This window comes from Tamandua tetradactyla, chromosome 10 (assembly GCF_023851605.1).
Source record: "Tamandua tetradactyla isolate mTamTet1 chromosome 10, mTamTet1.pri, whole genome shotgun sequence".
In the NCBI taxonomy this organism is placed as follows: Eukaryota; Metazoa; Chordata; class Mammalia; order Pilosa; family Myrmecophagidae; genus Tamandua; species Tamandua tetradactyla.
The window spans coordinates 59,621,699-59,644,175 of NC_135336.1; the positions used below are offsets into that span (position 1 = coordinate 59,621,699).

Genomic DNA, 22,477 nt, shown 5'->3' on the forward strand with positions numbered 1-22,477 from the left:
AGCTTTCCGAATTTTATAGTTAATAGATGAGGTGGTAAAAGCAGAGAACAATTGCCACTTTTCTAATTGCAAAGGTTTTCTAAATAATCACAGTCTAGGCTTCACATACATCACATCAGACATATTCACTCTGTCTTTTTCAAGCGTGACAACTTGGTGAATAGGCACGCATGCTTTAACTGAAAAGACTGAAATTCTCTTGAGAGGCAGTAGTCCAGTTATATGTTTGTAAGCAGTTTTTTTTTTTCTTTTTCAAACTTTTCCTCTGAGCCCTGTCACCTTGGTTGAGTCATAAAACCACTCTGGAATTGTGTTTGTCAAGAAAATCCTTGGAACAGCATAGCACAAACTCCTTTACAGGTGGGAAAATGGAGCTGAAATGCCTGGCTTAAAATTTCAAAGCTAATTGGTGGCAGAATTGAGATTTACCATACCTCCTACTCCTCAGTGTAGCATCTTCCCACAATGCCAATCGTCTCCCAGACTTTTTCATTGATATTGCACAATAGACTTATTTTTGTCTTCAGTAACCTGAATCAACTTTTTTTCTTGATAAAGAAGATTAATATGCAATAGATTCTTTGGCCTTGGAGCTTGAAATGCTTTCCAAGTCCTTGGTAGTGAACTTTTTAAGTTTAAGCATTCCAAAGGCCTTTTGCAAGTATTTGTATTATGCTAATGACTTTTGTTATTCATGTTGTATCCTTTGTTGGTGAGACAGACTATCCACTTAGCAAATGAACATTTATTTATTTAAGAATATAGAGGAAGTGGTATTAACAATGAGTTTTGAAGTGGAATATATCATTGCTATTTCCACATAAGTTTAGATTCACTAAGAGAAAAGAACACAATTATACCCTAAGCAGTTTGAAATCACAGTCAACTTCCTTAAGGCAGAAGGTCTAATTTCCCTGCAACTGTAAGCAAGGACTTAAATGGATTTATAAAAAATTTTAAGAATAGCCTCTATAATTCCACACTACACAAATTAACTTGACTACACAGATTTAGAGGCTTAAAATGCTTCAGAGTTTCATGCCCCCAATAACTTTCTATTCCAAAAAGTCAAAGGTAGAGGAAAAATTCAACATTAACATAGCTAAATTATTATTTCTGGCAGTCAACTTGAATGGAAATGACAATAATGATGGTAAGGTAAAATCAGACATAGTGAGATTAGGTTTACCAAGATCTCAAATGTTAGGACAAGAAGACACCCTTTGGAAATTTAAGTGGGTGATGTTTTGGTAAATAAAAAGGAGCACTGCTTCACCTAGTACTTACTTAGTAAAATCTCCCAACTCATTTGATTAGAAATGTTAAGGACAATAACCCATAGCAAGGGAAAAAATGTATTCAGGGAATAGAATGTTGCCCTCCAGGACAGCATCTCTTGGGGTCTCTGCAGAAAGGATGCTAAGCTGACCTCTTTGGACAATATGTCTATTTCTGTCTTATGTCCATTAGTGAAAGGGGAAATATCAAAGAGAATAAAAGCATTGTGCTTATGATGCCTAAGGGAGATCTTAAAGCAAACTTGTAAGTAGGACACCAGTGTTCTAAGACATGGATGCCTATGGTGGATCCCATACCCAGAAGATTTATCTAAAGCCAGCTTTGAAAAATTCCCAAATCTAATATTTTCAGTAACCAATAATAATTTAAGGTGCTAGCGCCATAAAAGGAAAGAACGTTTTTGTTCAACTCTCCAATAATGGTATTTTAGATTCCAGCAGAGACAGTGAAGGAGATAATTTTGGGCAGAACTCTATTCTGAACTTTTAAGCTCAATTCCTTAAGCAGCTAGTTCCTGCCTTTCAGGGAACTCAGTGTGTGCCCTGAACCATTAGACACAAACAGCTGCTGATAGACAAACCATAAATGACAATTTATAGATATTTCAGTAGATACCAGATTTATACCAGTAATTTACAAGTGTTGTTTGAACTTGGGTAATTGGACTATTTTTCACTTCTTTCCCATTTTAGAAGAGAGAGGGGGTGGGGAGAGAAAGAATTATCTAAACTAAACAGGTGTTCCTTCCCTGTAAAACTGTTTTATTTTAATGTGGAAACACTTGTCTTTGGCAGATGGAATGGGGAAACTCTAAGGATGTATCTTCTCCTGATAGTGTGCAGATAGAAAAAGGAAGTACCATAACTAATTCCTAGGAATTTGGCTAGATGACCCCTGTCTGGAAATGAATTAGTCTTCAGTGGTCTGCAGGGACTTTTTACTAGTGTGTTACAGAATCAGAATAGGCAAGCAATATAGGAAACACAATTGTGTGAATTTGTCTAAAAGCTCTGGCATATTGTTTATTAGGGTGTAGAATTGGAAGAGACCTCTGTGATAACCAAGTCAAAATTATTCATTTTCAGTAGAGTCAACTCAGGGCTGGAAGGTTCAGCGACAGACTCATGGAACCGGTTATGGTCAAATCTTCTTTCTCATTGCCATTCCCTTTCTAAAACATGAAAACAATTAGTGATTCACCTAATATTATCTTCATGCGCTCCTTATTTTTTAATTTGGGAGTATTAGCTCGTTGAGGAAATAACACAGTTGTCCATCTCAATAGAACCACAAGTCTCATTTTATTTACCATTGCAATTAAAATGCTGTTTCAACCATGAGCAGTTTAAGAACTGACTACACCATTCATCTTTATATTTTCAAGTCATTTCACAATTACTGACACACACAAAAAAAGAATTAATTGAGCATTTGAAGGATGAATGGCTAATAGATAAACTGTTAAAAAATGAAATCATACCCTAAGTATAGAAGTAGTATTATACAAACAAAACAGAAATTTATGCATCAGAAACTGTTGTTTCATTCAAAGTAGTCAGTTTGAAAGATGAAGAATACATACCGTAATGATGTGATCATAGCTTAAAACATTTTGGGAATGCAAATTTTGAAACTGCCTCTAAGCCTGTGGCACATTTTTTTTGAATGTTCTCAAAAACAGGAAAATTTTCCTCCTTCTGGTGGGTGGGTTTGATTTTAGATAATGACCAGAATGAGTGAGAGGCAAGTTTGCTCGAAAGTAGCTGATGATGTTAAATGATGTTTTGGGTCTGTTTGTCCCTACTGTTAAAACAACAAAAAAATAAACAAACACAAAATCTTGAAGTGTGACTAATTGTGTCTCACAGATTGGCTTTACTCACATTTCCTAAAAAGGAATTCCAGAAAATTTATGGGCAGTTTATTATGTATCTGGCTTGCCGAGAGGCAACATCTTTTAGATATAGAAGTTCAGTTTCCTGTCTATCTATATTCTATCATCTATCTATCTATCTATCTATCTATCTATCTATCTATCTATCTATCTATCTATCTATCTATCTATCTATCTATCTCTTTATCCTCAGTACTGCATTATTTAATAGCTATACCTCTGATAAATGTTTACATCCCTAAAAAAGTTTTATTATCAATAACTTTAGGCTATCTTTAGTTAGTATGTGATGTTGTGCTGACTGTGGACTTGTCTATTCAATTAAAATAATAGTCATACAGAAGATTTAGTCTGTGTCCTTTGCACAGGCTTTGCATTCGGGCGGTTCTAATTCCATTTTTACTATTTATTAGTGATAAATAAAATCTAATACGCCAACATGAAAGTGCCCATGCTAAGCCCCAAATCAGCCAAACAAAAAGCCTACTAGTTTCTGCTTCCTATAAATGCCCCACTTACCAGAAAACTAAATTTAAATATGACCGATAAGCTATTGTCAGCCAATATCCTCATTCTTAGCAACCAACTGCGTCCCACTTTGTAAGATCCCCCCAGCAAGTGAAATGGAAACTTAATGTCACCCAATCAGAACATTTCCTCACTTCCATATTCACCCTTCATGAACTTTCTCTCTCCACCGGCTCTGTGGAGCCTCCTTCTACTTTCTGAATGGGATGCTGCCTGACTTATGAATCACTCCATAAAACGATGAGATCCCAAATTGTAGGGAGAGTTGTTCTCTTATCACTGGCTAGGTGATCTTCAGCAAGTAAATCAGTTTTTGCATACATACATTGGAAATAATTGTTCTTACAAAATATTATTATGTGTGTGAGAGTTAAGTGTAATAAAATTTATTAAAGGACTGTGGCGTATCTTCCTGACTTAGCTTTCCCCTTTTTCCCCCTCCGAATAAGCTAAGAACTAAAATGTCAAATCTCTCTGAGCTATTTTTGAAAATCTGTTATGCAAATCAATTAAGAAAAATATTATCAAAGAGTGATGTTTTACTTTAATGAACTTTAAAATTTCGAAACATCTGGACTAGTGGTTCATTCTTACAGGCTCCAACTATGTTTTTGAACATAAAAGGATCATTGCATTCAGAGAAGATAGCCAGTAGAAATTTAAACAGAAAAGCTAGAAAACAATATCCAATGATTCATTAAAATGCTTTTTATTTTCCTTAGGAGAAAAGTTTCCAAATATGCACAGTAATCATTTGGCATTGTGTAGGCTTAAGCCTTGGGGAGTTAGTGGTATTTGGCTCCTGACATAGAAGTCTCTCTCTTGTCAGACAAATCCTTTCCCCGACACATTCCAGTTAAAGTCTATTCCTGTTGTGCTTAACTCTGAGGTAGTTGGGACTGGTTTGCATAGCCCAGACTGGCTTTCCTTCACTCTGCTTTAACCTCTTCATGAATGAGCTTCAGCTTCGTGGCTATTCTTTCTCTGTTTCACCTAACTTGAGTGTCATTTTACCTGAGGAAAAATTGCCATCACTCTGATTACATGGGACGAGCCAGTTAATGTGCATTAAGTAAACCAATTTGTACTCTTTGAAGTTCCTTTTAATGGCCTCTTTATTTTTTGTTAACAAAAATAGTGTCCTAAGAAAAATATGAAAAATTTTAAGGGATTAAGATAATTTTAGGAAGTGGATTTATACCTTAAGAAAATATGAACAACATTACATGTTGACCTTGATTCAGGAAAGATAGGCTCTAATGATTTGAGATTTAATCTCAACATTTTGAATTTTACATATTAACCCCAAGAAAGAATGTAGCACTAGGAAATTTCATTACAAGGAGCAAACACCGATTGAATACAGAATATGGCAAAAGTGTACATGAGTAATATGTATACTTAGTTTAACAAAAAAGGTATATAATTGATTTACAATTATGAAAGTACAGATATTCAAAAGTTAGTTGAGGCTCAAGAGTCTACAGAGAAGAAAATTAGGGTGACATGAATGTCAGTATATGAATCAATTGTATTCTTGTTTTCGTTATGCTCAGACCTAATGGTAAAAATTATATGAGAATTCAGTTGTAGCATTTTAAGTAGTTAGGCCTTTTGGGTACTTTAGGATTCTTATTCTAAGCAGTGATGTTGATGATGAGGTTATAAATATATGTGTGTGTGCACATGTGTGTGCTAGGGTGTTTTAAATGATGAGTCTTTCTCTGTCTGCAGAGACAGTTTCAAATATTTAAATTGGTTCACAATCTGCAGTTTGTTAAAACTGACCCAACTTTACCTGAATAAAATGCGAATGGAAACGTAGACATGCCTTATGTCCTACCTATTAATAGATATATCACAGGCTTCCTTTTCATTTTATTTTTATAGTTTCCAAGCAAATTTATTTAATTAGTGGAAGACATGCCTTAAAGAGCTGGGAGAGAATAAAATCAAAAGTCCACTTTTATTCGTTTCAAAATACATGTATATATTTTAAAATAGAAGAGGCCACATGGATATTTTTATAGAACTTCAGGTGTTTATGATAACATAAAGGAACATTTCATTATACATACTTATATACACATATATTATGTATTTATAAAAAATGTAAAGCAGGTAAAGAATAAACGCATCTCTCAATGGAAGAATGATGTTTAGGAAAGAGACCTATGATAGATACTTTGATACAATGACATATCTTGCGTATTGAAATGTGTGTAACTCTTAATTTGCTGCTATCTATTCAGATATTGGTAGGAAAAGGATAATAGAAAATTATGTAGCATTCAAAAATATTGTATAATATTAAATAAATTGAAAACCTATGCAGTAGCTTGAATTCAACTTCCACCAATTAAAAATACAAGATTTTTTATTACTGCTACTAATGATCATAATACTATTTTACATTTATAAATTTGCAGTTTTCAAATAGTTTATATTTGTAGTCTTAATTTTATTTAATCTCAGTGAATTGTTTCAGTTGTGGATAAAATAAAATATTGCCTTTGTTTGGATAATTAACACAGCCCGGGCTATTTTATCTAAAGGATCAGTGTAAAACAAAATTAAACAAATGAAACAATTGTATGCAAAGTCTAACTCACAAATTGATGCTGAGCTGTACATTAACTGAGAAATGGAATCAATTTCATAGGTAATAATGAAGTCAATCTGTAGATTGGTTTTAAATTCCTTTTCATATAAAAGCCAGACTATTTAGCAGAGAATGTATATGTATGATTAAAATGTATATATTTAGGGTAAATACACATACACACAGAGAAATAATATTGTGATTTGACTAATTGCAATATTAATTTTATACTGGAATTTAAAAACTAAAAATGATTTTAGAGGTAGTTTAGTCCAGTCCCTTCACATATATAACCTATGTTACTGTGGTGTTTTATCAATGAAGTTAAATATACATATGTTAAAATATGTGCAAAAGCAGATTGTAAAACATATAACTATGTAGTCTTACAAATTATGTATTCATCAGCAAGCTACATTCATTCACAAGAGATAATTATCTATTTATCAAGTGACAAACATATCATTTAAAATAGTGTATATTTATAAATAATGCTTCCTAAATAATAACCAGAAGCTTATAATATTTCTAAATATTTTAAGATACACCTTACAGAAGAACAACATATATAGCTAGGGGAAAGGGGTTTAAATTATTGTCTGATGCATTTATATTTTGCAATTATAATTTTTACAGCTATTAAATGCATTAGAAATACAGAGTCTGGTCACGTGTTTTGATAATATTTGCAAAACCGTGTGTTTACTGAGTATTCTGGGATGATTTATTTTTCTCCATTCACATTCATTTTCTAATATGCATTGTTTCTGAATTAAAGAAAAAATATATGAAAAGGATCAGATTTTACAGATATATAGATATTATAGAAAACTTTTTTGGTCAGTAGAATAGTACCGTCTTATAATCTTTCGACTATTTTCATATATATAATTCACAGTGAAACTATTGATAATAAAAGTTATATGATCTCTGGCAGGCAATAGTGGCTCGGTGGCAGAGTTCTTGCCTGCCTTGCTGGAGACCGGGGTTCGATTCCCGATGCCTGCCTATGTAAAAAAAAAAGTCATATAAGTTCAATGAAAAATATTTGGGAATATTGAAAAGCAGGAATAAGAATATAGCAATTAACTGCAAATCAATCAACACACCTCATATGTATATATACACAACTGCATATTTTTATTATGCGTTCTGGCTTACATGCTGTGAGGTTTTTGACAAGTTATATAACTTCCCTGTGGCTTAGTTTCTTTGTCTTGAAAGTGTGAGTAGCAATCATAGCCATAGAATTGTGAAGATTAAGGGATGTAACAAATACAAAGTTTTTAGAAGTGTTCCTGGTTTAATATAAACTATTATTAGAGCTATGATCAAATGTTTTAAAATATTTTAAGTGATCATACTTTTCTCATTTTTATTTAAAAAATTAGTCATTGCTAGGATCTGCTAACATTTTCAGTGAGCCATAATAATAACTTATAGTTTTCCTTTATGATGATGGTAGCAAATGAAGCATCGGAAAAATATGTTCCATGCAAAATGAATCTTCATACAGACTTATTTTGTCATTTTAGTTTCATTTTTGAGAAATGAGTTTGAGACATCTGCCAAATCCCTTTATGAGATGCTATATTCCAGTTTTTATTTTAATTTGCTTAATTTATGAGATGTTTTTTTCCTCCATCCCTCCCATAAACACTTGGGTCTTCTGTTCCCGGTGCTCCCTACTCTGAATTATAATGTTGCTGTATATTTTGTTTGAAAGTCAATTCAGAAGGGGAAGAAAAATAGAAGGAATCTATCACTAATAAAAAATGCCATCCTTTTAATGTGCCTGGGTTAAGAAAACTTGTCTTACATACTCTGAAAGTATACTACTTGATAACAGAGTATTTTTCCCCAAATTTGGGATCACAGCCTTTTTTTTTAACATAATGTAAGAAAGGAAGAGTGATTTGGGGAGGGGAAAGATGGAATAGAGCAGATGAAAAGGAATCCGTTTGCAAACATATGATACTATTTAGATTCATTTTTAAAAGTTAGAAGTTAATAGTTCATGCCTTTATACAAACTGTCTTTGATACTGTGTTTTGTTTATTCCATCCCAGAAGAAGTTAGCGGTATACAGCAAGATGCAGGAGTCTCTGGAAGTCACCCTTCCCAGCAAACAAGAGGAGGAGGAGGAGGAGGATGAGGAGGATGAGGAGGAGGAGAAAGACCAGCCTGCCGAGATGGAGTACCTTAACTCTCGCTGTGTCCTTTTCACTTATTTCCAGGGAGACATTGGGTCAGTAGTGGATGAACACTTCTCAAGAGCTTTGGGCCAAGCCAGCACCCTCCATCCAGAATCTGCCATTTCAAAAAGCAAGATGGGGCTAACCCCCTTATGGCGAGGTAAGAATTCAAAAGCAGATGCTCTCCAGGGCACTGTCTCTGTTTTGCAAGCGCCGGTACCAGGTTCCAGCTGGAAACTTGCCCCGGGAGGACGGATATCCACTTGCTTTTTAATTTTTAAGGACAGCAAAGAATTTCTTTCAGACAAACAGCTGGATCAGTTTTGTCACATATGGAATGCAGGGTTGGAAAGGATGGAGTCACACCCCTTAAATTCCTCATGGAAAGTAGTGATGCAACCGGCCTGAGTTTATAGTGGCAGAATCGAGCTACAAAGCACCATTTCTGAAGCCCCAGTGGCCCAATTTGGATCTCCATGTAACAGGCGTGCCTGAATCAGCTCTTAAAAATAAGTTAATTTTTACCCATTCCACTAGGTGCTACGTGATGACATAGCAGAGAGCTGACTCTGACACAGGAATACAGACTTTTAAAGCCTTCTGTGTTTTCTAGATAATTCTCTGTACTTTGTTTTGTTGTCGTATTAACTCTTTGTAGTGTACAATTCAGGCATTAGTGGCTGTACCATATGATTAAATTATTGATTTTACCTAATTAAAGTGAAACAGTAGACTGAGCGTTCTTTTTTGCTTCTCTATGGAAGTCACAGAGGTGGTTTATACCTGATTTCTGTCTCACTGAAAATTGTTGGTGATGTTTTAAGCAGGATAATTACAAGACTAGAAGAAAAACAGTGCACCATTCCACTCCTGGATTCTCAAGGTCTGGTACCTCTGGACCAGGGCCTCAGCATCACATGGGAGTTTGTTAGGTTTGCAAAGTCTTGAACCCCAGCCCAGATCTACTGAATCGGGTGTGGCTCAATAATCTTTGCTTCAATCAACCCTCCCAGTGATTCAGATGCAAGCTCAAGTTTGATAATCTTTGATCTAGTACTATTAAAAATATAAGTTGCAGATTCCCTGACCTCAGAACTATAGAAGCAAAATCTCCAGAAGAAGGCGCTGAGAATCCTGCTTGAATAAGTGCCCAGATTAGGAAAAGCTGGGCTCTTGTGTTAAGCTACTGAGTAAAGGAGGCACGTGAGCACTGACCAGTGGTCTGCTCTCAGGCTCAGAGGAGTGGTTCCTGCTCCATTGGAGGAACAGTCCTACCCATGGAATTGCTGGGCTTACTCGGTAGATGCAGTGCTTTTCTTTCTTTCTTCCTTCTTCCTTTCCTTCCTTCCTTTATCCCTTCCATCTTCCCTCCCTCCTTTCCTTCTTTCCTTCCTTCTTTCTCTCCTGTCCTTCCCTCCCTCCCTCTCTTTCTTTCTCTCTTACTTCCTCCCTCACTCTTTCTTTCTTTCCTTCTTTCTAGCAAATATGAAGACCATAAAGACAAACATTTATTATAAAGAGGAAGGGGAAAAAACCCAAGTGGCCAAAATTTTGATGGTGGCCAACTGGGAAGCATACTGGTTATTTGATTAGTCACTTCCTACAGGAACTGAGAATGTAGTCCTTGGAAGCCCAAGAAGCTTACGGAATCAACCAGTGCCCTATCTGAGAGCACATAGTGAATAGTGATAATAATTTGTGGAGGATGGAAGTTGGGAAGATTCACTGAATTAGCAGGCTTTAGGAAATAATTTAATATATTAATAATAAATCCCATCAGGATAATCCCAGGAAAATCACAAATGCTATGTCTTTTTCTTTCAACATACTGCCATATGCAACCTAGTGATCATTTAATCTAGAAAACACTAACTAAAATGCCAAATAATACCTAGATGTGAGAGTGGTCATCCATACTATCATAACCAGAATAATTTTAAATGTGGTGCTGTGCGTGTGCAAAAATCCTACAAAAATTCAGCATTTTTCCATAGTCAGCATGTTGAAATAGAGAAGGTGCTTGAATAGATGTCAGATTTCAATATTGAAAGGGTCGATAATGGTTAGTGTTTTAATAACTACTATTTGAGTTTCCATAATATCATCTTAAATTTTGTCCTCTAATCGGTCCACTGTTTATTTCTTTATTTATACAGCACATATTTACTGAACTCCTATATGTGCTAGGCACTATTCTAGACACTGGAAATCTATCTGAATGTACAGAATAGAACCTACACTCATGAAACTGATGTTGGAGGGGGAAAGATGGGAAATGTGCAAATTATATAATGCAATGCAAACCTAAATTAAACCCTGTTTAATTTATGGTGAAATGGGAGGGCTTTCTGGGACTATTGAGTTTATTTTACCTTAGATGTTCAAACGATTTCCTGAAGGAAATAAGAATGTTTGTATTGTGAGTATCTTGGGGAAAATAGTTCTAGGCAAACAGTGTCAAGACTCTGAAGAGGAATTAAATTTAGAAGGTTCAATGAGAAGAAAAAAATGCTGTTGTAAGTGGAGTGAGATGAAGAGTGATTGGTAGAGACCAGCTTTTTTAGAGCTTTGTATGCTAGTTGAGTTTATCAGAGTGGGCCAGGCAATTGCCACATACTCTTCAACTTCCAATTTCTTTCACTCTCTCCCACTAAGTTATATATCTTGTATCTATTCTCTCACATCATTTTCCCTGAAGTTCATGATAAGGCATTTCTATATGGCAGTCTGAAATAAATATGATTTGAATGATTGAGTGACTAAATTAATGAGCCATGTTCAGACAATGAACATAGGATTAGAAAACAAAAACATCCTTAATAAAATAGGTAACTGATGGATAATGTGTTATATGTAAATTTTGTGAACGATTTCTTATTCATAAAACAAGGAAGTTGAATTAAATGATCACTGAAATCTTTTCTCCTATAAAGTTCTGTGATTCCAAATGCATTATTTATTTTCCATTTGTGATCAGAACATTGTCATATTTTCCTCCAGTAGTGAATTAGTCAGCTTTAGAGAGATATGCAAAATTTGTGTAGGATTCATGGAAGAACCACGAAATGCAATTAAAGGCTGAGAAAATATTTAAAAGAAGAGGTACATTAATTTTAATAAATGAGATCCTTGTGTCTAGCAAACAGAGTTAATGGTAATTTAATATTAATGGTCAAGGGTACACACATTTGGAAAATACACTGTCTTCAGGGTTGGACCATCTGATTTTATTGAGTCTGGGCTTTTATCATTGTCTGTTTGTGATTTGATCTTGGATTAATTAATGAAAGTCTCTCTGACCTCACCTTCCTTAAATGTAGTATATGTTTATTCATACTCATCTCCTAGATTTATTATACATATTTCTTGATAATAAATATAAAGAATTTAATATAGGACTTGCTACAAAATGCTAAATGTAAGTCATATGCCTTTATGTCTTAAATAAGCTTCCCTTCACTTGGGTCTTTATCCAAAACATTGTTTTCTAGACTTTTGTATTTATGGCACACAACACAATGCCTTGGACATAGTAAGCACTTAGAGCTATTGACGATGTTATTGAAGATTGCAGCAGTACTTGAAACAGAAGCTGCAGACTAGGTATATTAAAGGAAAGGGTCTAATTTACAGCTGTACTATAAGAAGAGCTACGGTGCTACAAGAGCGTTCAAAATGAAGTATGTTTGATTGCAGAATATATTTCCACTATAAATCTTTAAACAAAGCATAGTGTATCAACTAATGGTCATATTTTATGTATGTATCTTTTTGATGGAGCTAGGAAAGTTCTGTTTAGGTGTTTCGTAGCTGCTAGGTCAACAGTCTATGACAGGAAATATTTGTACTTTATATGGCACATCTCATCAGTTATTTCTATTCCTGCTTTTACCTTGCATTCTGATAAGGGATTGAATAGGGCTTCTTGTATGAGCAAACCTAATAAATCTAACTGTATACCTATACATCGATTTCAATGCCTTAATACAAAGTGTATGTGTGTGTGTTTGCGTGTCTGTGTAGCGAAGGGGGGTAGTTGAGGCAAAACAAAATAGTTCACTGACTTAAAAAGTGTTCAAAATGATAGTGTTATTGATACTGTTTTTCTTTTTCTTGTTGTAGTTGCAAAGTAAATATTTGTGGGTTGATTGATGTACATAGTCTGATTGGGGCAATTAATTCTTATAGGAAAAAGTCCCCAAATGAATTCTAACCTTAGACAGCCAAAGAGAGAGAAGGGGAAAAGAAGGGTCTGTTTCATGAGCTGCTTGAGACTGGGAAGGATCTGTAGGACCCACTGGAAATCTCCACAGCTGGAAAGTTTAGGACAAATGCATTGGGGTAAAGGGAGGCCTGACTTGCTTCAGCCTACTGCCTCCAAGGAGTATGGGCACTTGACATCACCCTTCAAAGCTCTTATTTTAGAGTCCTGAGGCCTATTTTAAATTACTGTAGCGCAAGCAACTACAGGGCAATCTTTTTACATAATGGCAATTCATAATTCTTAAATGACAGAAAAATTGGGCCACAAATAATTTCACTTTTGACCAAACAATTTATTTTCATAAGAAACAGAATAAGAGGATGAGATTTAAGGCACCCTTTAGATTGATCAATTAGTAGAACTTTTTTACTAAGGTTAATAAAAAGGTAAATGTTATTTTTTTAATTGCTTTTATATTTGTGTTTGTCTAAGTTAGTCTTCTCTGGGGATTTTTAAGATGACTTAATGTAGAGGTTCTATAACATTTTATTTTCCCATTTTATTTTGATATATTTTTCACTTTTTTTCAAAATTGATTAGCTAGTACAATTTAAAATTTTTAAGTTAAAATTTGTGAATTTTCTCTTGATTAAATTGTTCTACCTTTGATTTGTTAAAAGAAACATTTTGGGTAAAGATAAATTCTCAGTTACTATGAAATTGAATGAACCACTTTGATGTTCCGTCAAACTCTACTATCCTGTAAAATTTATTTCTGGTATACATTAGGTGCTTTGGGTATTCTTTGGGTTGCACTGGGCAGCGTATCAGTTTGTTGTTTTACTGTTGTTTGGAAATAAACAAGCTCGGTGTATGTGTGTGCATGGTATTTCTAAATCCCAAATGCAAACTGAGCCAAAGCATGCTTAGAGTTTTTGTAGGTTTTAGATGGTCAGTGTTATATCATCCAAGAATTGAATATTATTGGGCCCAATGGCACGGTGGAGTGTTAATATCGTTCAGTTCTGAATTGCCCTCTAACTTGAAAAGTAATATTGCATGAAATATCTCATGCACAGATTTTCATATGCTTTTTCATCCAACAAATATGGCTGTGATTAAGTTCTCGTAAGCAGAGTCGTGTAATGAAAAAAATTTACATACATATGAAATAAGCGCACTGATTCCCAGGCATGCAACAAAGCATATCATCTGTTTCTTTGTATCAAGAATTTTTTAAACTAGCAAGATATGAAATAGTGGTTTTGAAGTATAGAGTTGTTCGTAAACATATTTGTTATTCAATATTGTTTCAGTTACTTATAAAATGCAGCAATCTTTTTGAAAAGGGCTGCATAGATTTCTACAAACTTTATATTAATCTCATGAGACATACCAACTGGGAAATATTAAGTTGCTTCTAATTTTATGTTTCTCTGGAGTATTTTATAGCTTTGTTCCATATGTATGGAGTGCATTTTTAAAAAATAGATTCCACTTTCAATGATAATGTTCTCTAATCACAGTACAACACCTCATAAATAAGACAATAATATTTTTGGTAAGGAATTTGTCCATTATTCATATTGTGCATGCTTATCTTAAAAGCTTAAGTATCTATATAATTGGTTCTATGTATATATAAATGAAAGGAAATTAAAGGAAACCATCCAGAGATATATACTTTCTATACTTTTGACATTTTAATGAAAGTTTTTAATAAGGGGGATACTATATATCTGGCAGATGCTTGTGGGTTGGGATTCAACAGTTTTCTGAACGGGATTCTGTTCCTACCAGGAGATGAAGTTATGATCAGAGAAAAGTGCTTAGTCCCAAAGTTTGGAGCTATGAGAACAAAGCTGGGATTTGGTGGTGGCAAAACCATACTGTGTAATATGTGGAACCTCTATAAACTCCTTGTTTGGGTTTTAAACTTTAAGCATTAACAGCTTTTATTTTCAGTGTGAAAGAAATATTCCACAAATGGCCATCATTTCAGGCAAATTGCATTTTCTTCTCACAGCTTATATAATTGTCCTTCTCTTTAGCAGTGATTTTGCATATATCAAATGAAAACAATTGTTAAATAAAACATATTCGATCCCTATGGCAGGAAGTTTGCCTGTAAGTGCCATTTTCAGATAATTTGTAGTTGTGACAAACCGAAGTAATTCTATTAAAAGTTTGGGCAGATTGTCTGCAGATCTGAAGGACAGTGTTGACTTCCATCTGTTGCCTCTTTAAGAGCATGATTTCCTAGGTTTTCTCAAGGATTTTCGGGTCCATATTGATACTGTAAAGGAGAGACTTGAATGTGAAGCTGTGATTTCCTATTGTGTACAGGATTAAATGGGTTGAATGATGATGCCTCTGGGGCAGGACTTAAGAGGGAGAGAATGGAAGGGTTTGTAGTGCTAGTGCCACAGTCTTTAGGGAAGCTAGAGAAAGGAATGTTTGAACACCACAATGATAACATAATTATATTAATCAAATGGCATATAAGATATTTGATTCAAGTTATATAAGCTTTCCCTGAGCAAGAAAATTTTGTCTTGGGTATTTGTAAAATGAGAGCTTGGACATGTCAGACTAATATTTTTATTTCAAAGTACTTCTTAGGATTTCTTCATTCAATGGAAATAGCTGGTAAGATTATTTGAGTGTGACAACTGTCTTACTGTATATGTATGGCTGCCCTTAGCAACTGATCATTATCTATGGATAGAAATAATCTGTAGGTCACTTCACAGAATGAGAGAAGTCTGGAGCTAGAAAATAATCGAAATTAAATTAGTTCAAATGCCTCATTTGCTGGTTGAAGAGAGAGAGACTAAAAAAGATCCACAGATTCATTTGGGATCATAAAGTGAGGTAGAAGAAGCGCAAGCTTAAGAGTCAATCTCCCTAGACACCTCATTTTGTGCACAGTCAGCTCCACCACGTTGTAGGCAAAAGGCTACCTAGTTGGAGGTACTGATTTTCTAAACAGAGATCTGACTGTGCTGGGATCCCGCTCAGGCTAGAGCCCATCTTCAATAGCATGGAAGGCAAGGCCACCCTTATCTGAGTCCTGTTTGTTTTGCAAATCTCATATTTTACCACATTCTGCTGCTGAGCTTTGTTCATTCCTAATGCTGCATTTTCTTTGGCATTTTATGGCCGTTTTTTCACATGCTATTCTGCTTGCCTAAACCACTCTTCTCTACTTCTTCATAGGTCTAACCCCTACTCACCCTTTTGACTTCAACTTAACCATCACTTTCCTAGACTGGTCTGGTGCCCTCACTCCATGCTTCTGCTGTGACAGCACCTACCACGTCATTCTGCACCCATCTATTTCCTTCTCTGTCACCCTCCAGATTGTGACTAAAACCACATCTGTATGGTTGTCTTTGAATCCCCTATGTTTGGTACATAGTAAATCACCTATAGATATTAAGATAATTGAGTGGAGAAAAAAAGTTGCGGACGGTTCTCCCTCTTCCTTATTTATTGCTAAATGCTATTGGTTGATACTATCCTTCCCATCACTTCCTCAAATCCATCTCCCCTACCTGAATCCCCTCTATTCATTTTCTGTGGATTCTTCACCAAATTTTAGTGTGCAGGTTATAGTTACAATTGTGCCATCTCATGGCAGAGTATGAAGTTTTGTCCACTGAGGTAGGTTACCCAGTGTATTAGGATTTTCCAGACTATTTCATTATAAGGAGTTGGCTCACATGAATTTGGGGATTGGCGAGTCTGAACTCTAGGTATTTTTCCAGCTGAAAGCTGTAAAGTCCAATAAAGATAATGCTTTTCCCCAAGGGAACTAACTAGCTGGAAATTACAGAAGAGCCAATGCTGATGTTGAGTCTAGATGAATTCCTTTTGTAGTTAGAAGTTATCGGTTCTGGTTTTTAAGACCTCCCACTGATTGAATGAGAAGACTCCTTATATTGTTGAGGGCAATCTCCATTGTTAATTGTAGATGCCAACCAACTGATTGTGTGTGAAAATCCATTTTGTGAAATACACTTACAGTAAGAAGCAGGCCATTGCTCGACCACAACTTTACACCATAACCTAGCCAAGTTGATACATGAAATTAACCATCATGCTCGGTCTTATACTTGCTAACTATGAAGTCTTGGGTTTCTTCTCTGTCTTTATTTCCTTATCTATACAATGGGAATAATACTATCTCATAAGGCTAAAGTGAAGGTTTGATGAGCTCATCTATGAGAATCCTCTGGCCTAGTGTTGGGCATTTGGTTAGCACTCATTAAATGTTCACTAGGATTATTCTCAGTCTAGAGACTCTACAGATCTCTACAGAAAATAAAAGTGAGCTGGAATGCAGTCTTCTTGATGGAAAATTAGTGTTGGTGAGCATAATTAAGTGTGGTATCACTTCTATTTGTTATTTTCAGCTTTAAAGTGTTCTATTTGAATGACAATTATAGAACTTGGTAAAAACAATTTCCAACCTCTATAAACAGCATCAATGGCATAAGCTTTCTTTATATTTTAAGTATGTCGCTAAGACTTCTGCTCAGATCTGATGACAGCAAGATATCAAGGAAGAAATGAAGCTCTCAACTCCCAGAATTTTAAACCTCAGGACCAACTGTCACAGCATAAGCCAAGCAAACAGATGGGAGACTCATTAAGCACTTTGAACCCTGTGCCTTGACTTGGCATGGGAGCTCAAAAGTTTACCTGGTATTGGTTCACTTGTGTGTGTATGATGAGAAAGAGCGCTTATGAATTAACCTACTTGTAAAATACCATTGGTCAAGTAAAGGCAAGTCTATCCAGAAATAACCAAATCTTATGTAAATAATTTTTTTTCTGTCTTCTCAGACAGCTCAGCTCTTTCAAGTCAACGGAGTAGTTTCCCAACATCTTTTTGGACCAGCTCTTACCAGCCCCCACCTGCATCCTGTTTGGGGGGAGTCCATCCTGACTTCCAGGTCACAGCACCCCCCGGCACTTTTACCACTGCTGACCCTAGCCCGTGGCCAGGACACGGGCTGCATCAGACTGGCCCAGCCCCTCCTCCTCCCGTGTCTGAATCCTGGCACTACCCTTTGGCATCTCAGGTGAGCCCATCCTACAGCCACATGCATGATGTGTACATGAGGCACCACCACCCCCACGCCCACATGCACCACCGCCACCACCACCATCACCACCACCACCCGTCAGCTGGCTCTGCCCTGGACCCACCGTACGGGCCCCTGCTGATGCCGTCAGTGCGTGCAGCCAGGATTCCTGCTCCCCAGTGTGACATCACAAAGACAGATCCATCAACAGTCACCACTGCTACCTCAGCGTGGGCCGGAGCCTTCCACGGAACAGTGGACATAGTACCAGGTGTGGGGTTTGATACAGGTAAGCTGGTGGGTTTCTTCCTTTCTACAAAAAAGATGAAAGAGTTAAGAATGGGGGACATTATTCTGAATACTTTGAAGTATGCAAAAGAAAACATACAGAAACTTGTATGACTAACTCCTTAAGTGCCATCTGAGAAATCTTAGAATGTTTCTCCCAATCTCTTAAACTAGTAATCAGTTCCTCTGAACTGGAATCTCTGGTACCTTATGTTTACCAAGAATTGAGCACATTGTTTAGATCTCCCCAGGCTTCTGTGCTCAACAGAATACCTGATAGATTTCAGAAAGTGTTAGGTTTTGGTAATTTTTCCTTTCTTTTTGTGATGTCTTATTTATGATCTGTGAAACAAAGTGCTTTCTAGAATATGGTCCACAGTGCATTCTTTTGAGAAAGATTTAAAGATCACATTTTAAAGGAATGGGTTTTGTGTTTATCCCCGTCCTCCCCTTCCTGTCCATCCCTTTTCCTCTCCTTCTCTCCCCTTCTCTCTTCTCTTCTCCCTTCCTCTTTCTATCTAATTTAAATAAAACTTGACTAAAACCATTACAATAAAGCTTATATTTAACAGACTTAGGAAAATTAGCACAGAGCATTCAGCTCCTTTCTGGAATTCACTTCTTCAGAAGGTCATAATGTTAATTGTTTGAGCTTGGTATTTGAACCAAATCACAGACATCAGAGACTAAAAAGACAAATTAAGTCAGTAATTACATCCCCAGAGTCTACATTCCAGAATCACCCACCTCCAACCTCAGGTTCTTTCCCTGGAACATTTTGTAATGTATTAGAACATTCTTTCCAGACATTTAAAGAAACTGCTCTACTCCTTAGTTTTCTGTAGCATGGAGGAGCTTAAATCTGAACGCTGGTTTACAGCAGGGAACTCCCCAAAGTAATAAATGTTCAGCACAAAGTTGCATTCACCCTGACCTGACTGGGGCATTCTAATTTTGGTTTCCTGTTCTCTGCTGAGCTTTCCTGTGTTGGTCATTGCCACCCGTTTCAGCTTCCTATTGAGACCCTGTGTTCCAAGCTGTTTTAATAAATAAAGCACGATAGGACTTGGTTTTCTTCCCCTGTAAGAGAAAAGAGTGTGATGGAGCTAGCCACCTTAGATTTCCCTTCTTCATTTTCCACATATTAGCAGAATCAAGACAACACAAGAGCCCTGAATTGGTAGGTGCCATCATAGGCAGCCAGTCTCATTTCAATAGTACCTATGTGATCAGGGCACAATGGTCTTAAGAGGCGGGGGGATGTCCCCCCACCCCCACCCCATGCATTGTATCATACAAAGTAGTAAGGGATGTGATTGTTGCGCCATGTTTCGAATTCTCTGCCACTTGACTACTTGGAACTTTGGTATGATCTTGCTGTACTGATTTATTGTTCCCAACTTTAGCTGGAAATTGTCTCATGGGAGGGAAAAGTCATTGTCCCCTTTTTAGAGTAGTCATGAGGGTTTTTGTTCTATCATTTCTGAAAAACCTAAAGAGGACGCATTTGGATATTGTCTTAATTTGCCAGGGCTATGAAAATGCCACAGAATGGGTTGGCTTAAGCAACAAGAATTTATTATTTCACAATTTTGGAGGCTAGATGTCCAACTACATGGTATCAGAAGTCCTGTTTCCTCTGAAGTCTGGTGGTGGCTCAATCGCCACCTCAATCACATGGCAATCTATCTCTTTCTGTCTCCTCCTCTAATTTCTACTCCTCCTGCTCAGTTATCTCCTATAAGGACTTCAGGCATAGTGGATTAAGGCCCTTACTCATTCATTCTGGCCTCACCTTAAATAATAATATATCCAAAGATCCTACTTACAAATGGGTTTATACACACAGGTACTGGGGGTTTAAGACCTGAATATGTCTTTTGTGGGGGGTGTATTCAATCCCCAATAGGTATACCATAAATCAGTTTTAATACTTACTGAGCTATGAATTAACATTTACTTTGCACCCACTATATAAGTCATTGTCTGAGGTATAAATTATTGCTGTTAATTCTTAAATTACGTCTGAGATGGATCTCCTTAGATTCATTTTCAAATGAATTGAGGCTCAGTTTCCTACTTATCTAAATTGCATTAAGTGCTCAAAGTGAGATTTGAGCTGAGATTGGGTAACACTTGCCCTTATCTAAGGTATTGCTAAATTAGCATACTCCTGAATATATAGGTAAATTAAGCTGTTACAATGGCTAATAAAGGGAAATGAGGTTTCCCCTATTTGATAGCCATAGAGCTACTTTGTGTCCGTTTTAGATGATTTTCACACTTCATCCCTATCTAATGAGGTTTTTAAAAAATATTTTTATTGAGATATCTTCATACACATGCAGTCCATCCAAAGTATGCAATCAGTGGATCAAAATATCATCACATAGTTGTATATTCATCACTGTGCTGGTTTGAAAGGATGAATGTCCCTTAGAAAAGCCATGTTTTAATCTAAATCCCATTTCATGAAGGCAGAATAAACCCCATTCAAAACTGTATGTTTGAAACTGTAATCAGATCATCTCCCTGGAGATGTGATTTAATCAAGAGTAGTTGTTAAACTGGATTAGGTGACGACATGTCTCCACCCATTTGGGTGGGTCTTATTAAGTTTCTGGAGTCCTATGAAAGAGGAAACATTTTGGAGAATGGAAGATTCAGAGAGAGCAGAGCAGAACGACATAGCTGTGAGAAGCAGAGTCCACCAGCCAGCAACCTTTGGAGATGAAGAAGGAAAATGTCTTCCGGGGAGCTTCATGAAACAGGAAGCCAGGAGAAGAAACTAGCAGATGATGCCGTGTGTGCCATGCGCTCTTCCAGATGAGAGAGAAACTCTGACTGTGTTCGCCATGTGCCTTCTCACTTGAGAGAGAAACCCTGAACTTCCTTGGCCTTCTTGAACCAAAGTATCTTTCCCTGGATGCCTTTGATTGGACATTTCTATAGACTTGTTGTAATTGGGACATTTTCTAGGCTTTAGAACTGTGAACAAGCAACTTATTACATTCCCCTTTTTAAAATCCATTCTGTTTCTGGTATATTGCATTCTGGCAGCTAGCAAACTAGAAAAATCACCATGATCATTTTAGAACATTTGCATCACTCCAGAAAAAGAAATAAAAAGAAAAAAGAAAAAATTCATATATCACATACCACTTAACCCCTCCATTGACCACTAGTATTTTAATCTACCTATTTTTTTATCCTTTATCTTCCAGCCCCCTATTATTCATTTATTTTTATCCTTTATTTTTACTTATCTGTCCATATCCTGGATAAGAGGAGTATCAGACACAAGATTCTCACTATCATATGGTCATGTTTTAAAAGCTATATAGTTACACAATTTTCTTCAAGAATCAAGGCTACTGGAACACAGTTGAATGGTTTCAGGTACTTCCATCTAGCCTCCCTAATACATCATAAACTAAAAAAGAGATATTTATATAATGAATAAGAATAGCCTCCAAGAGTAATCTCTCGATTCTGTTTGAAACCTTTCAGCCACTAACACTTTATTTTGCTTCATTTCTTTCTTCCCCTTTTGGGCCAGAAGGCTTTCTCAGTCCCATGGTGCCAGGTCCTAGCTCATCCCAGAACTCCTGTCCCACATTACCAGGGAGAATTACATCCTTGGGAGTCATGACCCTCGTAGCAGGGAGAGCAGTGAGCTCACCTGCCGAGTCAGCCTAGAGAGAGAGAGGCCACATCTGAACACCAAAAGATGTTCTTTGGAGGTGACTCTCAGGCATAATTATAAGTAGGCTTAGCCTATCCTTTGCAGGAATAAGTCTCATAGGGTCGAACCCAAGGCTGGGGGCTCAGCCTATTGATTTTGATTTGCTTGTGAGGATATCAGGAATTACCCAGATGGGGAAGTTTGATAATTCCTTCCTTCTCCCCAGCCCCCCAAAGGGTCTTTGTCAGCTACCATAATCTGATGTTGGATGGTGGAAGCAGCCATAGACCACACTTAAATAAATTAGCATGGCTGTGTTTCAGTAAAACTTTATTTGTTGGCACTCAAATTTGAACTTTATGTACTTTCCATGTGTCATGAAATACTACTCTTGTTTTTGTTTTTCAACCGTTTAAAGATGTTAAAACCATTCTTAGTTCATGGGCTATACAAAAATAGGTGGTGAACAAAATTGGCCTGTGGGTGGTAGATTACTGGCCCTTGGTACAGTCCCATGTATCTATCGACACACATGTGCACACACTCAGTGGAATTACCCGGAAGTATATACCACCAACTCTTTATGGTAGTTACTCCTGTTAAGTAAGTGGGTGATCTGAGCTTTGAAGCCAGACCACCTGTATTTATAATTCCAGCTCTGTCAGTTACTAGCTGTGGGAATTTGGTCA

The 22,477-nt window shown here is 36.5% G+C and overlaps 1 protein-coding gene and 1 long non-coding RNA gene across 13 annotated transcripts in view; one reads left to right on the forward strand and one right to left on the reverse strand.

Annotated features, from left to right (window-relative positions):
• Window positions 1-22,477, forward strand: part of VGLL3 (vestigial like family member 3) — a 61,837-nt gene that overhangs the window by 15,877 nt on the left and 23,483 nt on the right. For 9 of the 11 annotated variants that reach the window (XR_013158587.1, XR_013158588.1, XR_013158589.1 and 6 more), the window contains exons 2-3: window positions 8,393-8,678; window positions 17,574-18,104. Coding sequence is in view for 4 of the 11 variants with exons in the window: in XM_077118698.1 (XP_076974813.1) it covers window positions 8,393-8,678; window positions 17,574-18,104 (817 nt within the window). In the remaining 7 variants the exon portion in view is untranslated. The remainder of the gene's footprint in view (window positions 1-8,392; window positions 8,679-17,573; window positions 18,105-22,477) is intronic. The other 2 variants (XM_077118699.1, XM_077118701.1) reach the window with 2 other exon arrangements.
• On the reverse strand, window positions 4,137-19,307 carry LOC143648515 (uncharacterized). 2 transcript variants are annotated; one of them, XR_013158595.1, is made up of 3 exons: window positions 19,218-19,307; window positions 17,940-18,128; window positions 4,137-4,735 (listed from the first exon to the last, which is right to left on the reverse strand). It is a non-coding gene; the product is annotated as an uncharacterized LOC143648515 (long non-coding RNA). The 2 variants fall into 2 exon arrangements; XR_013158594.1 differs by lacking the exon at window positions 19,218-19,307 and adding an exon at window positions 18,678-18,828 and having other exon boundaries at window positions 4,138-4,735.